General features: G+C 39.9%; 1 protein-coding gene and 1 long non-coding RNA gene across 2 annotated transcripts in view; one reads left to right on the plus strand and one right to left on the minus strand.

The window, feature by feature from the left end:
• Positions 1-23,285, plus strand: part of LOC135314796 (uncharacterized) — a 52,839-nt gene that overhangs the window by 8,627 nt on the left and 20,927 nt on the right. The window lies entirely within an intron of this gene.
• The window catches only part of BEAN1 (brain expressed associated with NEDD4 1), a 65,115-nt gene that overhangs the window by 4,355 nt on the left and 37,475 nt on the right, over positions 1-23,285 (minus strand). The window contains exons 4-5 of the mRNA XM_064459604.1: positions 17,843-18,052; positions 15,075-15,216 (exon numbers count right to left, since the gene is read on the minus strand). Coding sequence (XP_064315674.1) covers positions 15,075-15,216; positions 17,843-18,052 — 352 coding nt within the window. The remainder of the gene's footprint in view (positions 1-15,074; positions 15,217-17,842; positions 18,053-23,285) is intronic.

Genomic DNA, 23,285 nt, shown 5'->3' on the forward strand with positions numbered 1-23,285 from the left:
CCCAAAAAGGAGGAATGCAAGACAGACCAGTTTGTGGGATTTCTGTGAAGAACCAGCTCAGGTCTATCCAGGCTTTGTAGTTCTGTCTGTGCCACCAAGCTAGAACCAGGGGAAACTATTACCTCCTCACTCCGCTACTTGGCTCAGTGCGTACTGTCCTGGTGTGAATGCATGCAGGCACCTTAGATTGAAGCTTGGACTGCGCAGCCTAGGGAGGCCCATGAGGGGTAAATAATGACCCTGGATAGATCAGCATGTCTTTGTGCTTGTGTTTTCCCATGTTCTGTATTGCAGGAAGGGGATGGGAATGGACAGAGTGGACATGAGCAGGCTCCGTGTGTTTGTACTGTGCTGCACTAGCACTGCCCAGCCCTCTGAGCCTAAGGGCTCTGCAGAGATTGCACTATGGCCCCAAGGAAGGCTGAACCAGAACTGGTGAATCTGGTCTGTTATCTGGGTGGTCTGCTGGCTGGCTATCCTAGCACCACCTGCTTGTCCACAAACTAAAGCTAACTCTACTTTTACTATCAAACCAGCCCAGGTCTAGTGGGCTGAAGGAAGGCCCTGTTTTCCTGGCTCACTGGCTACAGGCAAAAGTGAGGAAGAGTCATAACATCATGATCTTAAATGTTGGATCTGCTTTGTTTGGGTCTGCCTTGTTGAACTGTTGCAGGATAATTTTAAATCCAATTCTGAAGGAGGGGATGTTTCCTGTATAAAACCTTTGCCTACTCAGTTAACCTGAAAAACAGTTCTGCTGGAGCCAGACAAATTAAGAACCCATTTCCTCAACCACACGAACTGCAGAACTATTAAGATCTAGGACATTTCCTGAAACTTAAGATGTTTAGCATATGTCTTTCCAGTAGACTGCAGGCAGTCATTCTGCTCCCTGTAATTGCATTACTGCCAGGCTAAACCCAAGCTAATAAACCCTACTTGTGGATTATAAGTGGCTTGCAGCAGAGCAGCTTGCATTGGTTAGAGTGAGCTCAAATCTACCGCAATCAACCACGGAGGCCCTGCCTTAGAAAAATACTTGGTTCTGCTGCACTCATTCATATCTTTCCCTCAGAGCACTCCTGCGGATTTTGATGGTACTGATGCTGGTCTGGGTGATGGAAGTGGTTTTTGAGGAAGGGAAAAGTAAGAAAGTGAAATCTTAGTACTAGGTTACTAAATAACTCAAATATCCACAGGTGTATTTATTTCTACCTCACTTTTATCTTATATTTATATTCATGAGGACAATGGTTTTAAATTCAGACTAGAAAATTTCAATTTCCCCATCAGAAAGGAAGGTGTTTAAAAACATAACTCTGTTCTGAAGATCCTGCATAGAGCTGCTATGTACTTCAGAAAGAAGTCCCAGCACACAGGAGGTCAAACTGGTTTTGTATAGCATATGGAAAAGATTTCAGTCCAGCCCCTATTAAGCCCACTGAAGCTTTCAAGCATACCTGATAATCTTTTAAAAGATCTTAGGCCTCAGTCAGAGATCGAGGACTTGATGTCCTTAACTCTTCATGAACTCAGCAAGGGGAAAGGAAGAGCCACTCTTTGCAGGATTACTTACTATGAGCTGCATCTTTACTTAATTTACATTTTGCTGACCCAAAGCCCAGTGAATTTATTTAAAATCTTTCCACAGATTTTGACTGACTTAATCAGGCTAATGAAGAGCACCTACTGGGTCTTGTTACCATAGTAAGAGTTTCAGTTTTGAAAAGCCCACAGTTATGTGAGTTTCAAGGTGGAAAATTTTTTAATCCTTTTGCAAAGACACAAAAGGGAGGAAGCTCCTCTGTCTCCTGATTCTGGGCCCGGGCCCAGTGCGAGGGACATCTGCCACAGACCTAAAGGAGAAATGGGCACAGTATGAACCACCTTCTTACTGTTGGTGTCTGATCATCTGCATTTCTTCCCCTTGGATTTAATTTAATATCTTTCATGGACTGTACCTCAGCTCTGTAGAACTAAAGTGCTCGGTGGGATAACTACAAAATGATCTTTTGTGATGGAGACTTTGAAGCATCAAGACAAATGGGTAGCATATTATGGTATTCAAGACCTGGCATTTTCTTATAGAACCACAGAACGGTAGGGGTTGGAAGGGACCTCTGGAGATCATCTCGTCCAACCCCCCTGCCTGAGCAGGCACACCCAGAGCAGGGGGCACAGGAACGCATCCAGACAGGGTTTGAATGTCCCCAGGGAAGGGACTCCACAGCCTCTCTGGGCAGCCTGTGCCGCTGCCCTGGCACCCTCGACAGTGTTTAATTCCAAATATCAATATATTAGTGTTAGGGGACTTTTTCTTAATATATCTATGACAGATAAAAAAGTAATTCTCTCTTTCTTCAAACTCCAGTGCAAATAATGTTGTGCCTCTCATTTTTGGCAATTAAGTTCACATTTTAAAAATTGAATAGCGCAGTAAGGAACACATGCCAGATTTTCAATTAAGTCACTTTTTGGCACCTTCACAACTGTACCTATAGATCATTATAGCCAAGGAGGCAACTACAAATCATTCAAATAGCTTTTTTTTTTTTTCTCCTAAATAACTTATTGTATTTCATTAGCAATTTATGATCTTGATACTCAGTGTCCCATAGTCTCTTCTAAGCATCGTGTCTTTGCTTGCAATGCTGACATTGCAGACAGCTATTGCTATGGTACTAGTAGTGGAGGCTACAGATAATGTTCCTGGCATTTTCTGTTGAGGATAGAAAGGAGGTGAATTAAGGTCATACAAGCAACTTTAACTTTGTATTTTTTTCCCTAGCTTCTGAGCATTTTGTGGTTGGGGTTTTCTTTTTTATTATTTGTTTAGGTTTTTTTCTCCCCTCTGTTTAACAGCCTTAGTAATTGGGTCATGCTTTCAGAGTGCTGTTATAGAGGTATTCCTGTAGTATAACTAATGAATTATCAACAGTATGAGGATGACTTTTATTTTGCAGACAGGAAAGCACAGTGCCTCTTTCAAAGAGACCGTAACAGGTAAACTTATGCATCTATAATTTACCAGATCTTTTTTTATTAGAGGGTTCTAAGCAAGTATTGTAAGAAGTAATACACAGTTTCACAGGCACCTGCTGTCCATGTATGTTGGTGGTTGGAAAATAATTCCTTAAAAGATTTAAACAATTATTCATAAAACATTTTAATAGCAACCATTTTTTGCGGTTGATTACAGTGTGCCGAGGTGAGTGATACCAGACTAAATCCGTACTGTTGTCTTAAAATAAAGCTTCATGTTTGAGGAGAAAAGGTGAATGGACTCTTGCATTTTACTGTAGTGAGCTGTGTATCACAAACTAAGTGGTACTGTTAAGTTGTCCTGCAGTGTGAGGTCCACACCTTTGACACAGCTTTTACTTGCAAACGGTGCAAACTGGAATAAAATGATGGAGCTGCTTTCTCATCAGCTAGTATGGAGACCTCGATACCAGAGGGGCCAAGAGGTACTTTGTAATGATGGCTACCTCTATGACTACCACTAAAAAGAACCAGTGCGTCCTTAACAATCGGTAATGATGATTTGTAATATTAAAATTGTCCTGTTACATGCAAGTCACTTCAGTATGGTGACTAATGCTGTTGATCTCATCTGAGAAGGTGGCAGCAGTAGAGCTCAGTGATGTGTACAGCTGTGGTTTCAACATGAGCCAATGTCCGTGTCATTGAAAGGCAGCATCCCCTGCCCTGCTGCATACTCCCACTGCATTCCTTGCACTACTTCCTCCAAACCATGATCCCCAATCTGGAGCTAAAAAGGCAAAAAGGTTGTGTGTGTGGTTTTTTGGAAGTTTTCGTTGGTTTGTTTTGGTTGGGTTTTTTTTTTTTTTTGGGTTGAGTGTTTTTTCTGGGCTGGATTGGTACTGATTTAGCTACCTAAGTTGGAAGCTCACGCCGTAGTCAGATGGGCATCAGTGCAACACAAGGGAAGCAGAAGTACAAGATGGAGGAAGTGGGGTAGCTCTTAGACCACAGCTCACAGGCAGAACTTCTTAGCCATATCATAAAAGTGCAACCTCAGTAACTGCTAAGGGAATGACACCTACATATACCTGTGTGTATATATGTGTGTGTGTATATGTATAATGTTTTGCAACTGAAAATGCAAGAGCATGGAGCTTGCATGACTTAAGCGGAAAGCAAAAATATGTGCTTGTCTTTTGCAAAAACTGAGAGATTCAGTTCTGTGAAGTTATTGTACATGTAAAAAGTAGCTGATGCTTGAAGTTCAGTACAGCGGTCACAGGAAAATCCATTTAGACAAGAAAGCAAATGCTTTTGAAAAGTATTATGTTACAATAACTTAATAATGGACCATAGGAACTCATTACACTGCATCTCATGAACATCATGCATCTCTTTTTTAGCCCTGAAAAAAATCCTTGGTTGCAGTACCTGTGGTGAATTCACTTAAATCCATTTTTTTTTTTTTTTAAATTACATTATCCTAAAGTTCAGTGTATCTCACAGGCAGTGATGAGAAGGAAAGGGTTACTGACCATGAAATATGCTGTTGTATACATTTTCTTTTTTTGGCCTTGTTTCTTGTCAGAATAACTTCATTGTCATTGTAGACTATGCTATTGAGTTTTTATGGGATAATTATACTAGGAAAGGCAAGGAGGGCTGATGTCTGTTAACATCATCTTACTGCATGTAAATGTTATCTGCAAAGAGAAGAATGTTGCTTAAAAAATAAAACAGCTTCTCAAGCTGACCTTGTTGACTCAGAATGTTGGGGGGGGGAATAACCTCACGAATTTGTCAGGTCTCATTGCAGTAAGTATTAGGATAGGTTTGTTGCTAAGGAAACCCAAAAGAGCTTATTTAACTAGCTGTCATTCATAAATTATGACCTACCCTCTGGGGAAAGATGATGATTCTACTTAAAGAATTCTTTGAGATACAAACAATAGCTAGTAAAAAAAAGGCAAATTCGGGGAATGAATAATTCTTCTTCATGAAAAAGATGTCTTTTTGTTTACTTTGTTCATTTGTTACGTGTTATGACTCTACTAAAATTGCTCCTGTTGCATTGTTTCCATTTTGCTGTTGACCTACTGTCATCTTTTAATAATGGTAAACAGAATCACTATATATAGAAAATACATGTGCTGAGAGGTTTAAGCTATAATGAAAACAACACAAAGGATGTTTATATGATGTTGTTACCTAATAAAGAAAAGTAACAAATATACTGTAACTCTCTAAAGAAAGGATCAAAGGGAAAAAAAAAAAGATGCAATTGATGATGATGTGAGTTCAGCTGATGATGCTATCTCTGATCGTGCAATCTACTAACAGCTGGGTTTAGAGGACAGCAGCTTGGAAATCTGTTAGTGCTTCCTTTGAGGTGTGTTTTCTAAAAATACGTATATTCTTTGGTGATATAGAACTACCATGAGGGAATGTATAATTTTTGACAGAACTGCTCTTACAGTGACATATATCATGAGAGAGGATATTTTTCTAGGTTTATTTTTGATACTAACAGTTTCCATTTGAGATACTAGGTGCATTTACTAACTATATTTTGACTTCCCTTTTGCATGCTTTGCCAGTGATTTATTAAGCGTTAGTTTAATATTTTCATTTAATAGCAATCCATTTCATATTACTGATTGCCTCAGTCATTCACTTAGTTTAATTCTTGAACAGTGACTGAGAATGAAGAGCCAAAACATCTTTCTTTATTAAAAAAGAAACCCCCGAAAATGTTGGGGCCTAGGAATTCGGAGCATGATAGTGCAAGAATAAGCAATTGCAGTTAAGTGGCACCTCCTCCAGTACAGTTTCAATCCTCCTATTTATTGTGTTTATGAAATCAAAATCCATCTGTCTCTGGGCCTGGATAATATTACATGAGACTTTTTTACTACGACTGATCCCAAATGACAGTGGGTGAGGGGATAAGTTACAGATATGTAACACCTAGAGATAACAGCGTGCAGTGTCAGCCAGGACAGGGCCCTGAAGGAATGATCCAATGCTCCATAAAATCACTGGAGTATCTTCTGGGAATGTTTTGTCACATGTTTGAAATGTGGCTATTTAAATAAGGGGGAGACTCCTCTTAAGGTACTCTGGAGGAACCTCTCTCCTTTTATTAGCTCTAGAGCGACACTGACCTCCTAACTTAATTGACTTTTAAGCTCCAGAGGTGTGGTTAATGCACCTCCAAGGTGCCTGCCTGATCTTGGACTAGGTAACCAGGAACAAATAACAAATATTTTCTATTTTCATGTTTTTAAATAGCGAAAAATGTAAGCCAAAGTATTGTTCAAGGAAACATCTAAGGCTTAAGTAGCTTAATCCTTGAAAAGACAGGAAACCTGGAAATTTTTTTCTGCCTTTTTTCTGTTCATAGTTATTTCTGGAATTTCCCATTCCCTGCAACTACAATAGGAATGTTTGTGTTAATAAGCACTAAAAGCCTGGATCTTTATTCTGCACTATGTGTCAAGATAATCTTGAGGAAGTTGTGATTCTTTGATGAATAAATATTCCAGATGAAAAGTGAAATTAAATGTAAACAGTGTTTTAATGACAAGGTACACCAGATAACATTTGAAACTGCACAATTATGTTGGAACTGTATTATGTCAGCTTTAAACAATTAAAATAATTGTTTTAAATATAACAAGTAATTCTGTGATGAAGATTTTATATGACACATTTCAGCCTGACTTTAATTTTATATCTAATAACCACTTGATCATAAGCAGTGTTTATTCTCTGGATTTCTGTAACTATTATACAGTGAATGACAGTGAAGCTGGCTGAGTAATTACTGGTTGAGTAATAATAATCAGTTAAGAGAAATTTTTTCAAAATGATCTCTTGTAGCCTCCCAAACTATGGAGTTAATTCACAAACAGGGTTCTAAACAACAATACCGTTTTTTGCATGTTAGCAGGAATGCTTAGGGTCTGCTAGTATTTGAGGAAATTTGCCATGTGACATGTTTTAGGATCATAATTCTAGAAAGGGCTTTGCTTCAATTATTCTAGGAATGAATTCTGAGCAGGTGAAGGAAATACTAGCTGCAGTATGCAACAGGAAGACTAGCTACTGGGAAATTAAAGAAAAATATTCCTTTTTTTCAGTACTGTTATCAATGACTTAACAGCTTTAAGTTGTGATTGTTCCGAATGGCACAATAAATTTCTGGTTAGAAATGCTTGGTGCCTCTCTCATCAGGTTCTTCTGCTTTCACTGCTGCAGGTTGCGGGTTTTGTGGTTTTGTTTTTTGTTTTTTTAATATGCAGCAATAATTTGCACTTCTGTAGTGAAACTGGGATAGGGGTAGAGAAAGGCTGGTCAGACGATACAGTGTCCCAACAGTTACTTTTGATGACAGAGAACTTTGTGCCTTAGACTCACAACATGCAGGCAGAGGTGTGAGATTTTTGACTACAAATACAAGAAGCAAGTAAAGAGAAAGGCATGGGTATTTAAGAGGAATGGAAATGCCACAAAAAGAAACTATCATAAAATGGCTGTAAACAAATTTAAGCTGGAAATAAGAAGATTGCCATAATAATTAGGAATTTGGTCTGTCCTTAGGTATTCTGGAATGATTGAAAGCTCTTGTTATGGAATAGGTAAATTTCTGTTAAAAATTATTACTTGCAGCAGCAGGGGTGGGACTGGGTAACTGCAGAAGATCCTTTCAAGCCTATGTTCCTCTGACTGAAATGGCTTCCTGAAGGATGATCTGTTAGTAGAAAATTGCAAGATGAAGGAAGGCAGCTTGAGGGAAAACCTGTCCGTACAGCAGATATAACTCGATGATGCTGCCACTGGTGTGGTGGCACTCACATCAGCTGAGAACCTCACTAGGGCAGGGTTCTGTTTAGAGAAATACCAGAGGCGTCTGAAATACTAGTCTAGATACGTGTTGGGATCTTACTTGAAGACACTGACCTCTCAAGGGCTGGCTTAATGTTGGGAACTAAGGCAATCTCCCTGTGCTCACTGGATGGGCTGTGAAATGTGGTTGTCATGTAAAAATCCCTTCGCAGCAGAGAGCAACTAACTAATTAAAAGCAATTAATTTATTTCTATATCTAATATTAATCAGGAATAGCACTAGGATATAAAGGGAGGGGCTTTTGAGGGTCTAGTTGCTCAGAATTTGGAGTAGAAAGAATCAAGTGGTTTATGCCATTTCATGATTTGCAGTGGATTTTATTTCCAGTGGTATTTTTTACTTTACTGACTGAAGATCTAATAAGGGTATTGAAGTGAGATCTGAACTTAACTACAACTGTCTAGCTCATGCTTTGCCAACTGTCATTGTAATGTGCCAGAAGCTACTTACCTTGCATGCTTTCAGGAAAAGTGGCCTTGGCAAAGGAATACAGCACAACATAGCAAGTTTTTATGTTAGTTTCCTGCAGGCCTAATTCTGTCTTTCAAGAAAATCTAGGAAGCTGGTTCAAGCCTTCTTCCCTCTGGTACAGCTAACTTGCTTCCTCAGAAGTGGGGGATGGAAAAGAAAGTATGTTAAGTAGTTTGGGTTTTTTTGTTTTTATATTTACAGGGAAATTAGGGTCTGTCTTTAAGACATGAGCATTTCTTTTTGCCACTTTAAAGTAATCTTTAAATGGATCTGCCCATTTAAACAATGCAGACTGAACATGGGTATTAAGAGTACTGGAATTTATCAAGCCTAAACAAGACAATTTTCTCTAGAATTGATCCTAAATAGATTAGGCAAGATGGCCAGATGAGGTACAGTGAGCACACTTAAATAAGCAAAAAAACCTCCCAATGTGTCCTAATGTGAATACTAGGATAATGGGTGACTAACAAGTTTTTATCATAGTGTGCACTGTAGGACAGATTTAATTTCTGTGAAATACAGAGAGGACTTTTGTGGTTTCCATTAAAACTATTCCTGAAGCTAAATCCCTCCATCTCACTCAAGAGTCGTTCCTCAGTGATGTTCTGTATTAGACAGTCATGAATCACAGACAGAAAAGGTGATAATCTTGCTTGCCTAAAGCTCTGTACATACCATTAATATCCAGTCACTAAGGAGTGAAAAAGCACTAGTCAAGTGCGGTGAAATGCATTTCCTCTGGCCAAAAGGTGGAAAGTTGATAAAATCTCTTTTATGCAGGGAATGTCAGATCTCCTCATTTTTAGGATTTTAGAGACTCTTGTCAAGAAAATACAATAGTTCTTAATTTACTTGGTCCTTGATTTGTATGGTACTTCAAGCCATTTAAAACACATAAGCTCAAATTATTTTTAAACTGCTTTCTTATTGCATATATATATAAAAAGATAATTTGGAGAGCTCAGTATAAGTGTGTTTGTTAAAGTGAACTCTGGGCACAGTGAACATGAGTGTGAGCTTGTGATTTCTATCTATAAAGGTATTATCCACACAGTGTCAACAGCATGTGTTTGGGATATGTAAAATGACAACTACAGCCATCTTGATCAAACTCCAGAAGACTTTTTTGATTAAAGGGCTGCTGCCTGCCCTGTAATTTCAAATAATACTCATAGCGCTTTTTTGATAGTTCTTAAAAGTTTAATGATCCTAAAAATTAAATGAGATGCTTTTACCCCTACCATCACAGTGAATGTTGAACAAATTGGCAAATATTGTATTTACAGGCTTTAGAGTATTTCTTTCAAAGTCCTATGTTAAACTGTGGCAGGGAGATGGTTCTTATGTTTTGTCCTGGTTGAATTTGTTCACATTTCCTAATTTGGGGTGAGAAGAATTCTGTGGTTTAGAACTGTTGCTAGATATCCTGATCATCTTTCTCAGATGACTGAAGTTTCTTAGAAACAAATATTTTGATATCTCTGGTAACACAGACTATGAAACATTAGCTTAACTTCCAGCACTGCTACAAGTATCTGTACATGTTAGATACAGGCTCTAAAATACAGACTCCTAATACCTTGAAACTGCTTAGTTCATTTTGGTTTTAGATTTCCATTCTACACCTCATATAAAATCAATCTGACAGATGCTAACACAGATCTGAGATTCATTAGAAAGTAATTAATTATTCTAACGGGGTGTTTATGGATCAACTGTATATTTTGGTCTGTCAAGACAAATTCACCAAATGGCTTCTCTGTAACCACCCTGCAACTATGGCAGGCTAATGACAAAATTCTGTGCATGGCATTCCTCTAAATCTAACGTAAAACCTAATGTAGGAAAGTGGTTAGTGGAAGTGTCTATGGTGATAATCAGATTGAGCCTCACATGAAATTTGTGATTTAGCTATCATAGCAATTAAATTATTAACATCCCAATGCATTTTTCATAAATTAATTTCCTGATTAAAGTTTTTATATGAATTGTATTTTGTATTGGACTTTCAATTCGAGAGTCGAGAGCAGGCAGACCTGAACAGCTAGCTCTCCTTCAATCATAGAAAAGGGTACTCTTAACTCTGACTTTCTTTCATCAGCCTTCCTCTAAAATTCCTTTTCCACTCGTTTCATGGTGTAAAGCCCAACTGTAAAATCTAATGAAAACATTACAGACTGATTATAATCACCCCTTGGCCAAATAGAGGTGTTGTGCTTTCTACTGAAATAATTTCAGGAAGTATGGCTTTAGCAAAATGGTATGTTCACGAATACTCAGCTCCGCAGCACCTCGTATGCAGTGATGTAATTCTGTTGCCTCTTGCAGGCTGTATTAGAACAATGCGGTTAAATGAAGCGAATGCCTTGGCGTCTGCCTGTGGCAGCAGGACGCTAGTTTTCACTCACTGAAGTCTTTCACTTCAAATATGTGTTGAAAGTTATTTGCCAATGCAGTTGCTTTCCTCGCTGCTTTTCATTTCTGTTCTGTTTATGCTATAGTTGCATTATTAGCTTTTGGGCATGCCAGTTGAGCTTTAAATTACATCTTGCGCTGCATGAATTAGAAGGAGGAATTGCATTCATTTAGCCAGTGCTACATTTCAGTAAACCTACACTTCAAAACATTATCATATGTAACAAGACCAATCCCAATGAGTTAATATTTTAAATGCACAAGGTCAAGCATGTCTTGTTTATGCTTCAAGGCCATGTCTGACAGTTTTCCTGCTGTTAGCACCCATCAGTCCAAATAATCTCCATGCTCTACTAATTAGAAAAAATACACTTTAGTGTTATGCCATGGAGGAGAGTGTAAAAGTAGCTATACAGAAATTTTTCGGGCTCTTACATAACACAATGTATTCATACAATGCTTCTTAACTGATGCTTTTCTGAACAGAAAGTTACAATGGACTATGTAATGTATTAATAGTAAGTCTAAATGTCTCTCCACGTAGCTTTGCTTTCAGCCATCTGCTAAGCTCTACTTCCCTGAAGTTTTCGCCAAGTTGTGTTGCTCAGATGTAAAACAGTCAGATTTTAATGATTTGCAAAAGCTACTTTTTCTAACATATTTAACTATGGTAGCAGTGAGAAAACAGCAAAATCATTAACTATAATCTTTACATTTGACCTGTGATGCAGAACTGCAATTAATGGGATGAGCAGTGTTTACTTGTGTGGGCAGAGTCAGATCCTGGGCCCCTCAGGGATGCAGTCCACTCAGCTCCGAAGGGAATCTTGAAGAGTTAGTGGTTGGACACCTTTATGTCTCTCTGATCCTAGCACTGATGTCCCAGAATAGTTTCTTAGGACAAGGTAGGGCACAAGACAATTAACTTGTGTCAGGCTTATTACAGAAGTGGCTGGAGAGTTTACAGGAAAGCACAGATCATCTAGTGCTATCCTGATTCATTTGTGTATCTCCTGCCAAACAGAGAACTCCATAGAGATGGAAAATCCTTTACTGGGCCTCTTTCAAACTGGAAATGGAAGCAACCTTTGGTTTAATCTTAGGAGACCTGTCTGCTAAAGAAGTATGTTCTCAGAGCTTGTTCAGAGGAGTCTGAGCTTGTTCTCAGAAATCTGGCCAACTGCCCACCCAAGCTGTTGCTTGGGTGTTAGCTGGCTGGCTTTTATTAGTGAAGACATGAGTGTGGGTCCAAAAACCAGTCTAAATTGTTAAGTGGATTTATATGAAGTCCTACAAATTTAGATGCCAGGCTCAGAATAACTTTTCATGTGTGAGCTTCCTGCTAAAATATTTACACCAGCTCTAAAAGCCCATTTATTATACAGTATGACTTTGTAATAGAGTCATAGAATTGTTTGGGTTAGAAGGCACCTTTAAAGGCCATCTAGTCCAACCTCCCTGCAGTAAGCAAGGACACTGTCAGCTAGATCAGGTTGCTCAGAGCCCCTTCCAACCTGACTCTGAATGTTGCCAGGGATGGGGCATCTACCACCTCTCTGGGAAACCTGTTCCAGTGCTTCTCCACCCTCATTGTAAAAAATTTCTTCATTATATCCAGTCTAAATCTACCTTCCTTTAGTTTAAAACCATTGCCCCTTGTCCTGTTGCAGCAGGCCTTGTTGAAGAGATTGTCCCCATCTTTCTTACAAGCCCCCTTTAAGTATCGAAAGGCTGCAATAAGGTCTCCCTGGAGCCTTCTTTTCTCCAGGCTGAACAACCCCAACTCCCTCAGCCTGTCCTCGTAGGAGAGGTGCTCCAGCCCTCGGATCATTTTTGTTGGCCTCCTCTGGACCTGCTCCAACAGGTCCATGTCCTTCCTGTGCTGAGGACCCCAGAGCTGGACGCAGCACTGCAGGCAGGGTCTCACCAGAGTGGAGTAGAGGGGCAGAATTATCTCCCTCGACCTGCTGGCCACGCTGCTTTTGATGCAGCCCAGGATACAGTTGGCTTTCTGGGCTGCAAGGCACATTGTTGGCTCGTGTCCAGCTTTCTGTCAATCAGTACCCCCAAGTCCTTCTCTGTAGGGCTGCTCTCAATCCCTTCATCCCCCAGCCTGCATTGATACTGGGGGTTGCCCCAACCCAAGTGCAGGACCTTGTACTTGGCCTTGTTGAACCTCATAAGGATCACACTGGCCCACTTCTCGAGCTTGTCCAAGTCCCTCTGGATGGCATCGTGTCTCTGAGGCATGTCAACCGCACTGCTCAGCTTGGTGTCTTCTGCAAACTTGGTGAGGGTGCACTCAATCCCACTGTCTATGTCACTGTTGAAGATACTAAACAGTACTGGTCCCAATACAGATTGCTGAGGGACACCACTCGATACTGATGTCCATCTGAACATTGACCCATTGACCACTACCCTCTGGGTGTGACCATCCAACCAATTCCTCATCCACCAAACAGTCCACCTATCAAATCTGTATCCCCCCAATTCAGGGAGAAAGATATTGTGGGGGACCATGTCAAAAGCCTTACAGAAGTCCAGATAGATGACGTCCATAGTTCTGCCCTTGTCCACTGATGTAGTCACTCCATCACAGAAGCCACTAGGTTGGTAAGGCAGGACTTGCCCTTGGTGAAGCCATGCTGGCTGTCTTGAATCACCTCCCTGTCCTCCATGTGCCTCAGCATAGCTTCTAGGAGGATCTGTTCCATTATCTTCCCAGGCACAGAAGCGAGGCTGACAGCTTGGTAGTTACCCAGGTCCTCCTTTCTACGCTTTTTAAAAATGGGTGCAATCTTTCTCTTTTTCCAGTCCCCAGGGACTTCACCTGACTGCCATGACTTTTCAAACATCATGGAGAGTGGCTTGGGGACTAGACCAGCCAGTTCCCACAGGACTCTGGGATGCATCTCACCAGGGCCCATAGACATATATGTTCAGGTTCCTCTGGTGGTCACGAACCTGATCTTGTTTTACAGTGGGAGGAACTTTGCTTCCCCAGTCCCCACCTTACGGTCCATCCACTTGAGAGGTGTGGGAAGAGAGGTAGCATAAAATAGAAAAAGCAAAGATCTGTATATTTTATGTTCATACTACTGACTTGCTCTATATTGCATATATGTATACAATCAGTCAGAAAAGGGCTGGTCTTATGAGTATATTGGTTTAACTCAAAACAGAGTCTGCTTAAAAGAAGAAAAGGGAAAAAAAAAAACCAGAGAAGGGGAGCACAGCTGTTCAACCATTATTTGCTGCTTGCAAGATACAGCACTACAGAAAGCCTGAAGTGATGTTTTGTTTAAAACAATTTCTGTTGGTTCATTGGAGGGAGTAGCTGAATTCCTTCATTTATTAACTTTGAGGTGCACAAGGCAAACAGAGGAGATATAGGGGGCCTACAGTGTGAGTCTTGTCACTGATGATGGCCATTCTTGTATCCTGTGAATGCAGGCACACAAATGTGGAAGGAGCTGCTATATAATTTCTGGAATAACTGTCTTTGGCAGGAGGCTCTCCTGGCAATGTTACCTCCTCAGGCAATTAGAACTGCCTGATATTTGAAGGACGCTCTTCTCCAAAGATGCTACTACAATCCAGGCAACTATGGCTCTCCAGAGCAGGTTTGGGTTAAAATGGTAGTCATCCTCCTTCACAGATTACTGATACAAGATGAACGATCCCCCCCCAAATTTCTCCCTATCCTAAATTAGGACGTTAAATACAATAACTAGGTAAGTCAGAATTGTATGTTTTCTTCAGTACTGTTTTCTGATAGAATACCGGAGTTAAGAAAGCCGAGAAGTGAGACTTGCTGAAAAATATGGAAAGGTTAAAGGTCTCTTGCACTTTTTTTTCCTGCCTTTCTTTTTTCTGTTTACTCTGATCTGAACCGTCTCAAGGTCAGTAATAAATGTAAACTGAAAGTTCTTGAAAAAAGTATATATTTCTCTCCTAGAAGTGAAACTTTGACTTGTAAAATCACTTCTTTCAAAGAAAGATGGTTATAAGTAATTTGTGTGTTTCATTAGTACGCCATCAATATGATAAATTTTAATGCATATATCAGCAAATGAGAATTAGCTCTACCCATGCCTTTATTTAGTAAAGATACATTCTGCTAAGTAAAACTTGAACTTACATTCAAACTAAGCAAAGTCTGTCTATACTTAGAGTTTGTGTGACCTGCATTTTTGTAGTGGATATAGGGCTAGCAGTTTTATTTTCTTCTTTAATAGGCTTTGCAAGTGCAGGACTTTAACACTCAGAATCTTAGAAAAGTGCTTACCATGGAGGTGAATCAGGATACATGACGTTGACCTGAGAAAGTGTATCCAGATAGGAACCAAAATCAAAAGCTGGGGGAAACTCCTCCATGCAGGTGGATCTCAGCTCTCCAAAAGAGCCACCATATGAGAAACCATCTGGAGCTGGAAAACAAGCAATTAATATTTGCTGCTCTTTTCCTCCATGCTGGATTCTCTAAGACAATATAATTGTTTATAACACTACCATAAATCAGAAAATAAAACCTATCTGAGGCAGAGGAAGTAGTGGTATTCTGGAACAACCAGGTTTCACAGGACATTTCTGTTCCTTTAAGAACAAGTTAGCATCATCTGTAGATGAACTGTGGTGTTTCAGGCTATGGCACAGGGGCTATGTATTTAGTGCTGCCCTGTAAGATGCAAGTGGCTAAAGCTTTTCTTGTGCCTTAAAGGCTGAAAAGGAGTGGCAGTTCTGCTGCATGCAGCTTCCAACGTTAGCAGGATTGCTGAACTTCCCTGGAGTCGCATACATTGAAACCTTGCCAATTCTGTGAAGGTTTTTAAAAGGAGGCTTAGGTGTTTGATTGTAGGTATGTGTGTTGAGAAAATGCTGTTCTCAATAAAACAAAAAAAGAGGAAAAACTGGAAAATAGTAGAGAAAATAATCTTGCTGCCTGCTCCAGGGCTTTCTTAATGCTCTCACACAAGAGTTTCACAGCTCCAGAAATATCAAGATGTTAGTGCTATTTTCTGTCTTTGAGGATATTTTGTTAATGCTCAACATTTCCAGAAGAATGTCCAAACTGTGGAAATGCAGCAGTTCCACACTCACCCCCACCCCTAGGCCCTGCAATTGTCCTCCAAATAAAGTGATCCCTCCTTTTTACTTGATGCATTAAAATAGTACCTGGAGAGAAGGTACTCTCTCCTGACAACAAAACTGACAACAAAGTAGTGTCTCTCTCAGCAGAGGGTGAAGGGCAAGACTCACTTGACCTGCCTGTTCCTCCTGGCAATTTTCACCTCTGCCAATGTATTCTCGAGGAATCTACCAGAACTAATCCAGTCTATCATGCACTGTGCTTTCCTTTTGCTTGTTAAGTGAAGGAAGCCAGCTTCACAGTGACTCCTGCTGCTCCCATGCTGGCCAGTGGAAGCATGCTGAGATATCAGGATGGTGTGTGCTAATGTAAAATTTTCACTTGGGTAGACTGGCACAATTTAGTTTATGATTATTCTTTTGAATTTCTCTGAAAATATCACCATGCTGTTCCTTTTCCATTTCTCCAGCATTGTTATTTCTAACAAGCAGTTTGAAAATTATCCTTTATGTTTTTGGCTTCAGGGTTTTTGAAGGACCTGAAATTAACATAGCAGTAGAGTTAAATGTAGTGATTGAATCTTAACGGTCGGTATTTTATCATGCCAAAATATTCATGGGTAAAACAGTAACTCCAATTTGGGTTTAACTATTTAATCCCAAATTTAGCTGCTGAAAAGTAGGAAAAACAGATGTTACAATAATAGCAGACATCAGTTTTTCTGACTCTTTTTTCCCTTTTCCCTCTCTCTATTTTACCATGGGAGTTTGCATTTCACTTGGAATCTAAAATTTATTCCCAAAGCATAGCCGTTATTCACGTATCTGGGTAAATATTTCTGGGAAAGCAAAAAATAATTATTCCTGGCTCCAGGTGGACAACCTGATCCTAGGAAATGTGTTTCTTTTAGACATGAAAATTCCTGGTCCACATAATTAAATGAAGTCCAATTGCCTTCAGTGGATACTTGATTTACATCAGTGAAATAAAGATTTGCAAGAATTAATTTTTATGTGGCTCACTAATATTATCTTTTCTATATAAAGAAAAAAAACCCAACAATATGCAAAGAACTGTACTCATAACAATCTGCAGATATAGGAGTCTCACCACAGATGACAAAAATTGTTGATTCAATTCCACTCAATTCATTAATCTATTTATCATTTGAATTTTTACTAGCTGAAGACTTACAGAGTAACTTCTTGTAACTGTGTTTTTCTTAAATATAGAAATACTCAGAATCTGACATTTATTGACAAAGTGGCTTTTAACTTCTGGTCAGCAAACCCAAAATTGGCCAAAAATAAAATTCTACAATTAACTCTTTCATATTCCCAAATCCTTTTAAAGTACAGGGTATTTTTGTTGGGGGGTAGGGGGATAGGAATTGTCACTTTTTTGATAGCAAACCAGTCTCTTTAATGATGATGACAGCTGTAATGACATTGATGTTATTAATGACATTAATGATGATAAGAGTTGTAATGACATTTTGACGCCCCATTGTTCTATTTATATCTTTATATTTTGTGGTCAGAAAAGAAATAATTGCCCAGTTGTAGGTTGGTGCACACTAGAAGTGAAAAGATTCCTGGCTTTCCAACAAATAGAAATGACATTATATGCTATGCCAAGGCTATAATGGGATATGAAAATAAGCTATCAGGAGTCTAGCGATGGAGAAGAAATCTTATACCATGTGAAGGGAAAATAAGCTCTTTAAGAAATGCTGTTGGCATTGGCCTTGTTTATGCTAACCATTAAATATGAAGCTTGTACTATGTGAATTCAGTGCCAGCATAAAGATGCTATTAAACTACAAAGCTGCCCGTGACCGACTCATCCTATTTTTAAATTACTTTATTTTTTTCCATCCCTTGCACAGCAGTGAGATGCTTTCTGTTGCGTGTAGCACCAGATATTAATAAAGTTATGCATTATCTTGCTGTAACTAGCTATCTTACCATAAACTGCATCTCTCCTGAGATGTGGGTGTCTTAACCGTCCATCCTTTCGCAGACTGCCAACAATGATTGTAACACAGGATAGAAATAGCACAAGTCCGATCACTACTCCAGCCACCAGAAGGGGTGAAACAAGTAAACTGGTATCGTTTCCATTTTCACCGTAGCTGGGGAATTCACTGGTTGGGCTGCTCTGGTTCAGGTGAACTTCTGTACAGCAGAGAGAGAATGAATGTGTCAGTTGTGAAAAGAGACATTTACAAAGTGTGGTTATACAGATGCCAAAACTAAGGGCTTTCAAAGCCCTAAGAGACAGGCTGAGACAGACCCATTGTATGAATTCATGCTCTTATGGAGAACCTATTTATTAGACTGATATCTGGAGCTGTTACTGACTCTGGGGGAGTCACTTGGCAATCATTTCCCTGTTACTGGGGAATATCCTGCTGGAGTCAGTGATGTATGTTGCATAATGGTAATTTTGATTGCTTATTCCTGGAAAGAATATTTGTATCATGAATTGATTGATGCTGAAAGAGCTTCAGTGCACAAGGAGGAATGTGAAAACTCAAGAATTTGGGCTCTGAGCAGAACAGAGGAATCATGTCTTGTTACTAAGTATTAAAAGACTCCAGGGTTTTGCAGAGACAGGTTTGTGCAAGAGTGAAACAGAGGAGCATGCTGCTGTAGCACAGGGCATGCTTTAGTTTGTGGGATGAGTCAGCATCCCAAGAAACAGATTTGGAGCAGGGGGGGAAGAGACTCCGTCAGAGTGGGATTCATAGTGAGGCACTGGAATTTCATCAAAGACATGGCTTCTTAGTAGGCAGAAGCTGGGGCAGTATGGTGGTCCTGTAGGCCTTAATATCTAATAAATTGTTGAAATAGAAAACTATCACAATGAGCACTTAAAATTTACTCATTAAAAACCTGAAAGTAAATAAACTTATTTTATTCCCCTTTGGGCTCCCCCATAAGTTTAAACAGTAACCAAAGTATGGTGCCAAACCTGTGCTTTAGTCCAGGCTTTCCTAGTGTTCAAACTAGCTACTCGCCTTGCGGAGAGCTTAGGTTTGGTGCAGTCATTCTCATTTCATCCTTCCTAGTTTGGCCTGATGCTATGTAAGGAAGGAGCTGCATGGGCAGGCAGACCTCACCTTAAACAGCGTGGAAGTATTGTGGTGCAAGTAGGTACACCCTGCGCTTCACCAGGTGACCACAGACTGGGCTGAGCTCTGTCTGGCTTCTGCGCCTTTGTTCCAGGCAAGCAGTTCTATGCAGCAATATTACTACTCTTCACCCCATTTTCATTTTTCCAGTCGAAATGCACTTGTATTGTATGTGGCAAAAACGATAACTGTTTTCCTCAGTGTTAAAAAAAAACCCACAAACCAGTTCTCTAGATGTATTATTTAAGTTCAATAATAAATCTGATTAAGGGAGAGAAATGCAAAATGCAAGAATATCCCAAACTATGAAAAGTCAGAGTTACTCCATAATGCCAGATGCCCACCAAAGCTGCTCTATTACTCCCCTCCTCAGCTGGACAGGGGAGAGAAAAGATAACAAAAGGCTCATAGGTCAAGGTAAGGACAGGGAGAGATTGCTTACCAATTACCATCACAGGCAAAACAGACTCGACTTGGGGAAATTAGTTTAATTCATTACCAATCAAATCAGAGTAGGAAAATGAGAAATAAACACAGATCTCAAAAAGCCTTCCCCCCACCCCTCCCTTCTTCCCTTCTTTACTCCCAATTTCTCTACCTCCTCCCCCAAAGCAGTGCAGGGGGATGGGGAATGGGGTTGCAGTCAGTTCATCACACATTGTCTCTGCTGCTCCTTCCTCCCCAGGTGGAGGACTCCTCACACTCTTCCCCTGCTCCAATGTGGGGTCCCTCTCATGGAAGACAGTTCTCCAATGTGAGTTCCTCCCACAGGCTACAGTACTTCATGAACTGCTCCTACATGGGTCCCTTCCATGGGGTGCATGGGTCCCCCATGGGGTTACAAGTCCTGCCAGCAAAGCTGCTCCAGTGCAGGCTTCTCTCTCCACAGGTCCTGCCAGGAGCCTGCTCCAGCACGGGCTTCCCGTGGGGTCACAGCCTCCTTCAGGCATCCACCTGCTCTGGTGGGGCCTATCCATGGGCTGCAGGTGGGTATCTGCTCCACCGTTAACCTCCACGGGCTGCAGGGGGACAGCCTGCCTCACCATGGTCTTCACCATGGGCTGCGGGTGAATCTCTGCTCCGACGCCTGGAACACCTCCCCCTCCTTCTTCACTGGCCTTGGTGTCTGCAGGGTTGTTTCTCTCACATAGTCTCAATCCTCTCTCTGGCTGCAACTGCTGTTGTGCAACTCTTTTTCCACCGTCTTAAACATGTTATCCCAGAGGCGCTACCACCGTTGCTGATCGGCTCAGCCTTGGCCAGCGGCAGGTCTTGGAGCCGGCTGGCACTGTCTCTGTCAGACAAAGGGGAAGCTTCTAGCAGCTTCTCACAGAAACCACCCCTGTAGCCCCCCTGCTATGCAAAACCTTGCCACACAAACCCAGTACAATTCCCAAGTCAAGTATCCTTTTGAGACAAGCTAAAGAGAGAGCATCAAAAGTTAAATAATGTTTCTTCTAGAGAATCAACTAGTGACATATGATTATATGTGAATTAATTGCCCACAGAGGTATTTATGGGGGATTGTGCTGCTAATGGAGGGGAGGTAAACATTAGAAATTATGGGACAAAGGATTCAGGATTTCAGCAAATAGAATCCCTGCTTAAGTAGAGGGCTCTGTATGTTTATTTGTGGACAACAGTTTGGGCATGCAGTGAAGGTAACCAAATTTGGGCTGAGGCCTTGAAAAGAAGTTGCAATAAGGACCTGTTTTCCTATGCTTAATCCACAGCTTATTAAAACCCAAAGAAATACGCCCCCCACCCCCCATTAAAAAGAGTTCTCCCATTAGCTGCTCAGGATCAGTCTACTGAGTAAACCAGAATTTTATTGATGCAAGAAATTATTGGAGATGCATATATACCAAGACTAGCTTTCAAAGATGGCCTGGATATATTTTTATATCTGGCTATATGCCAGTTGAACAGATAATTTGTTTCCTACAGAAACTAATGCTAATAAAATTTTGCTCTTTTGAATGTTCTGTAAAGTGAGTATGTGCTTTTTACATGGTTAGATGTTAGCAGATAATTTTCAGCACTGTTTTCCCCACTCTTTTCCTTTGGGATATACCGCTAGTGTCTTGCAGTCACAAAAAGCTTAAAAAGATGATGATGGCTTCAAGCCAATGTATATTAACATTGGCTAACACTTGACATTGAGAGAACTGACTAGAAATATAAAAAACCTGAGGAATTAGCATGTAGTAGAGTTTTTGTTAATTTTTTAGAAGCACTTGACTGTTGGCTAAGAATCTTTGTATGCAATTAAGATAGATGGCCGAGAAATGTGCTGAGCTTTTACAGAGCATTTTCTGCCAAAAGAAAAAACTGAATTTTCTGAAAATTAAACTGATTCTGTAACATTAAATCAAAAGGGTATGGAAAACTGTCTGACCTAATAGACCTTAGTGCAAAGACTTCTTGGGTATGGGATATTTGTTTGAGGGGTAGATTCCACTAATCTTATGACCATTGCACTAGAACTAAACTTCCTCAAAGTCTACACAATTCTAGTTGTGTTTCTCATTTGTACAGATTTTTTTACTATCTCTGTGTGTAATGTGTCCAACACATGTACTGCTGCTGGTCTTCCATAGCCTGATTTATTGAGATTCTTGTGAATTCTCAAGATGCAAATATCGCAGCAGTGCCAGTTAGTTTAAATCACAATTGCAGTGAATTGACACCTGAACTGAAAGTACTGGTGGATAATTTATTAGTAATTTTGCTGACTTGCAAAGATAAAAGGGAAGAATCAACGTTGTTGCCATCATGATGAGAACATGAGCCTGGGGTGCGCAGTTGCTCCATGCATTATCAGACTTGTGGTCTTCAAATTGAAGCCAAGTAGTACTGAAACTGGAGCTGGTGAGAAACTTCCTGTCAAGTTCAGGGGGAAAGAAAAGAGGCCACAGTGAGCGCTTGCAGATCTTTTGAAACTTGGACAACTTCTAAATGATCCTCTTAACAGGAAGGTACTGTCTAGAGAAGAGAAGAGTATACTAGATTTTTTTTTTTTAAGTTTTGTTGTGTTTAGCTATGGAAGCCAGCTGGTATCTTAATACATTGACTGTTTGGAGATTCCTGTGGTGCCACCCAGTGTGAGCATTAATATTTGGTCCTATTTTGCTTCATAGGAATTTTAACAGGTTAGCAGTGACTTCAGATAGGAAGTACTCTCTCTTATACTCTCCACTTGTGCTTGAGGTGTTATTTTTTATTTCAAGGCAGCCCATTTTTTCTAGCACTTTCTCAGGGCTTCCTTAGCTGTTCCAAATCTCATCTATTTTATCTTGTTTCTCACCATCATGAATCTTTTTCTTGTTTTATGCTCTTAATCTTAATTGAACCCAGTCTCTGGTAAAGACAAGAAACATTGCAATAGATGAGTAACTCCCCTTAGCCTAGCTCCTAAAATAATATGCAGTTGATAAACTTCTTTTAGGGTATTATTTTCAATCTGACACCATGAGTCAAGTCCGCCAGACTTTACAGACTGACTTACTACTATGGGAATTGCTGAAGCAACTAACTACTACAGAATGAGATGCTATGTTAATATAAATTCTTTGGTTTTGAATTTTTTGGGGGCAAAAGATGTCGACATTACTTTTGGCAAAGGAACATCTTATAAATTTTTCTCCTCTAATCCAAATATATATTCTTTTGATAAACTGTACATTTCTGTATATAAAAACGCTCTGTTTTTTCATTCAGAATAGATGCAGCCGGAAAAGTCCATAAATATAACAGCAATAACAGAGTGCTAACTTTTTATTTTTTTGAGCTAGGTTGTATTTTTTCCATGAAACTGCAAACTGTAAACAATACATGCATAAATATGAATTTATATCTAATCCTCTAAATATTAATTACATTGGATGCACAAACCATTGCTTTTATCCAGTGATGGGAGTTGTGTAACTAACCAGTTGTGGCACAAATGCTACATGCTGGCTGTTGCAGCTGTGAATACAGTGTAAGGGGCACATATAGATGAGCAAACACTTAATTTAGGATGAGAGTACTAGTGGAAAATTGCCCACGCTATCTATTCAATGTTAGACAATAAATTATCCAGCTGCAAAAACCCTTAAATATCACATTATATTATTTTACCCAGTGCTCCTGCACCTCAACAGACCAACTTGTAAAGTAACTCCACCTAACTGAAGGAGATGTAGTACAACTCTACTTTTTTATGGTGTATGTTGTGCTATTTCTCCTTCTCATTAACTATCTTTGAAGGGACACTTATTATTCCTTTCTAA

Source organism: Phalacrocorax carbo, chromosome 8 (genome assembly GCF_963921805.1).
Source record: "Phalacrocorax carbo chromosome 8, bPhaCar2.1, whole genome shotgun sequence".
Taxonomy (NCBI): domain Eukaryota; kingdom Metazoa; phylum Chordata; class Aves; order Suliformes; family Phalacrocoracidae; genus Phalacrocorax; species Phalacrocorax carbo.